Here is a 3,448-nt window from a genome sequence, read left to right as displayed (position 1 = left end):
TCACATGGCCCGTCTTCCCCCATCTTCCTGAAAAAGCATGTTGCAGCCTCAGGACCTTTGCACCTGCCACCCCCAGCTCTTGCTTTCCTTTCCTTAGCCACACTCTGCACTCAAGGACACTGCCCACGTCCTTGCCCACAAGGGGAGCTCGCAGAGTGTGGGTCACATTTGCTCACTGTTGTGCCTGCAGCACTAGGTGGGGCCTGGTACACAGTGGGCCTCTGTGCACGTTTGCTGGGCAAATGAATGAAGGGGCCTAGAGACCTGCGGGAGATTCCTTTGTTCATGCACCCTCTTGAGACCTGGGCATGCCCCCCAACAACNGTCACAGGACTCATGGAGAATTCGGCCTGGTACTTCTGACCTCGGTTCTCTGATCTACGATGCAGGGGGGGGTCGGGTGCCCCCTCCTTGTACAGAAGGAAAGTGTCCACATGGCTCCAGTACTGACACAGCAGGGTCACGTTCTGTCCTGAGGCCACCGTGGGTCCCGGCTGCACCGAGAGGGAAGGCAAGGAGAACAGCTGTCCTAGAGACAGGAAGGCGGGTGAGGGGCTGTTCTCCCTGTTCCCAACTGAGTCTGTCTGTCCTCTGAGTCTCTCCCCTTCCCCCTCTCCTGTCTCTCTCCCTCCCTGGGGGACCCCACACCCCTGGTCCCGGCCACCACCCCCTGGGGCACCCCCAGAAGGACCTGTGCAGATTCTGGGGCCCTGACGGAACCCGTGTCCCCTCACCTGTGACCAGGATGTCCAGGGGGTCACTGGGGGCCGACCACTCGGAGGAGAGGTTGTGTCCACCATAGCAGGTGTACCGGCCCCCGAGGGAGCTGCTCACTGGGCCCAGCGGGAAGTCGGCCCCAGAGAGCCCAGCCTGGGGCTGCCGGCCTCGGTGCTGGGGGGGGTCACGTGAGCCCTCCTTGTGCAGAGCGAACCTGTCATAGCCGACATCCGAGCGACACTGGAGGGTCAGGCTCTGTCCAGGGGACACGACAGGGCCCTGCGGGGTCAGGAGGGAGGGCTTCCTGGACACACCTGGGAGAAGACCAGCCATGGATGGAGGGGTGGTTCTCCCCACACCTCCCTTCTCCATCCTGACCCCCGGTCTCCCTGTCTCTCACCCTCGGTGTCTCTGACCTGTGAGATCCCCGTGGGCCCCTCACCCCACCTCTCATCTGGGGCTCCCCTGGGAGCAGAGCCTCCATAGCCTGTCTGCTGCCTCCAACATGGATGGGAAAAATCAGACTCTCCTACCTGAGACCAGGAGGTCCAGGGGCTCACTGGGCTGTGACCACACCTGGGGGGAGTTGCTGTCATAGCCATAGCATCTGAACGTCCACCTGAGCCCGGGGGTCACGGGGTCCACAGGGAACGGGGCCTGGAACTGCCCACTGGTGTGTCTCTGGGAGTCCAGGGTCGAGGAGGGCCTGGGTTCTCCTTCCTTCATCAGGACGAACCTGTGGAATTTCTCCCATGAGGCACACTGGAGGGTCACCTTCCCTCCGGAGGTCACGACGGGGCTGGGCAGGGCTGAGAGACTGGGTTTGCCACGGGATCCTAGGAGAGGAGGAGGGGGCGGGTTAAATGGGGCTCAGATCCCCCCCACGGTGTCCCCAGGGCTGGGCTGTGAGAGGGAGACACCCTGAGAACAGACCCCCTCCCTGAGGGCAGAGCCTGGGGCTGGGACCCTGAGGGGCTCGCACCTGTCACCACCAGCTCCAGGGGGTCACTGCTCTCTGACCAGCCAGAGGGACTTAGATAGTGACAGCGATACCGTCCTGCATACACATCTGTCATGTGTGGGATGGAGAACTTGGCCTTGTCCCCAGGCTCCAGTGGCATCTGTGTGTCCCAGGTCACTGATTGTCCCTCTTTATCCAGAGAGAACTGCTGAGCCTTTAGGGTCCCCTGACACCAGATGGTCACAGGTGTCCCCCAGGGGACCACAGGGCCTGGCTCAGCCCAGATGGTGGGTGTGGGGAGGGTCCCTGGAAGGAAACAGAGTCTGGATCACAAGACCTTCCCCACCCCCAGTTCCCAGCTCAGCCCCAAACCCCTAGACGTCCCCTCTCCATCCACCCAGAACTGCTGTTCTCCATCCCCAGATGCCTGGTGGGTGACCCCTGTCCCCAGTGAGAAGGTGGGATGGGGCCCCTGGGGACAGACTCACCCGCCTGCACTCGGGTCCTGGGGCCCACACTCAGCCCTGCAAGAGAGTCCCTGTGAGAGGTTTGCCCCGAATCCTGAGCAGAACCCTCCTCCCCATGAGCTCCTGTGCCTGGGGTCTCTGGCAGCCCAGGGCCTGGTTGTGAGGCGGGTCCCTCCCAGACTAGGGCGTCCCCTCCCCTCCTGAGATCTCACCGAGGAGGAGCAGGGCCGTGAGGGTGGGGGTCATGGTGTCTCTGCCTCTGGCCCTGGCTCTGCACAGGGAGGGACGTCGGCACTTGCAGGTCAGACAGACACACAGGGTGTGGCCACTTGGGGGCTGGTCGCTGGTCATGGGGTTGTCATGTGAGCAGCCCCACCGGAAGGGGAACACCCTGGCTGTCATTTCCCCAGGGCTGAGGCTGGGGCAGGCGGCAGGCTTCGCAGTTGTTTCTGACCACATCTGAGGCCTCACCTGATCCGGAAACTGTTGTGTTCCTGGCCTGCTACCCCCTTGTGACCCAAGGTTCAACACGTATTTATGGGATATTTGCAATGTATCAGGCCCAGAAATGCGTCACTGGACAGGACTCATCAAACTAGTTTGCAAAGCTCATATTACCAAAACAAAACCCCCAGACCAAAAAAGAAACCTAATTAAAAACCAAATATCTGGGGACACTTGGGTGTCTCAGTTGGTTAAGTGTCTGACTTCCGGCTCAGTTCACGATCTCACTGCTTGTGAGATCAAGCCCCACGTCGGGCTCTGTGCTGACAGCTCAGAGCCTGGAGCCTGCTTTGGATTTTGTGTCTTCCTCTCTCTCTGCTCCCCCACTCATGCTCTGTCTCTCTCTCAAAAATAAATAAACATTAAAAAAAAAACGGAGTATCTGGTGTATTATTTTCCTGTTGTGTTGCTGCCATAACCCATCACTAGAAGCTAGTGGGTTAATGCTGCACAGATTTACAATGGTACATTTTTGGAGGGCCGAAGTCCAAAGTGGACACACCTGAGTTTACATCTGAGTGTCCTCAGGCTGTGCTCCCAATTTCTTTTTATTTTTTTTTTATTTTTTTTAAAATATTTTATTTATTTCTAGGAGAGAGAGAGAGAGACAGCGTGAGCAGGGGAGGGTCAGAGAGAGAGGGAGTCACAGACTGAAACAGGCTCCAGGCTCTGAGCTGGCAGTCAGCACAGAGCCCGACGCGGAGCTCGAACCCACGAACCGCGAGATCATGACCTAAGCGAAAGTCGGACGCTTAACCGACTAAGCCACCCAGGCGCCCCTCCCAATTTCTTTTTAATG

General features: G+C 58.9%; 1 protein-coding gene across 1 annotated transcript; it reads right to left on the bottom strand.

The window, feature by feature from the left end:
• On the bottom strand, positions 1-2,416 carry LOC144225680 (leukocyte immunoglobulin-like receptor subfamily A member 6). Its single transcript, XM_077756923.1, has 7 exons — positions 2,358-2,416; positions 2,167-2,202; positions 1,700-1,984; positions 1,251-1,553; positions 735-1,031; positions 330-529; positions 1-27 (listed from the first exon to the last, which is right to left on the bottom strand). The coding sequence occupies exons 1-7, from the start codon at positions 2,389-2,391 to the stop codon at positions 1-3; spliced, it is 1,182 nt and encodes a 393-aa protein (XP_077613049.1). The 5' UTR covers positions 2,392-2,416.
• Between the last annotated feature and the right edge of the window lie 1,032 nt (positions 2,417-3,448).

The sequence above is a fragment of the Crocuta crocuta genome, unplaced genomic scaffold (assembly GCF_008692635.1).
Source record: "Crocuta crocuta isolate KB4526 unplaced genomic scaffold, BGI_CrCroc_1.0 scaffold142, whole genome shotgun sequence".
In the NCBI taxonomy this organism is placed as follows: domain Eukaryota; kingdom Metazoa; phylum Chordata; class Mammalia; order Carnivora; family Hyaenidae; genus Crocuta; species Crocuta crocuta.
The sequence above is the reverse complement of the archived record's forward strand: the minus strand, read 5'-3'. Positions and strand labels throughout refer to the sequence as shown.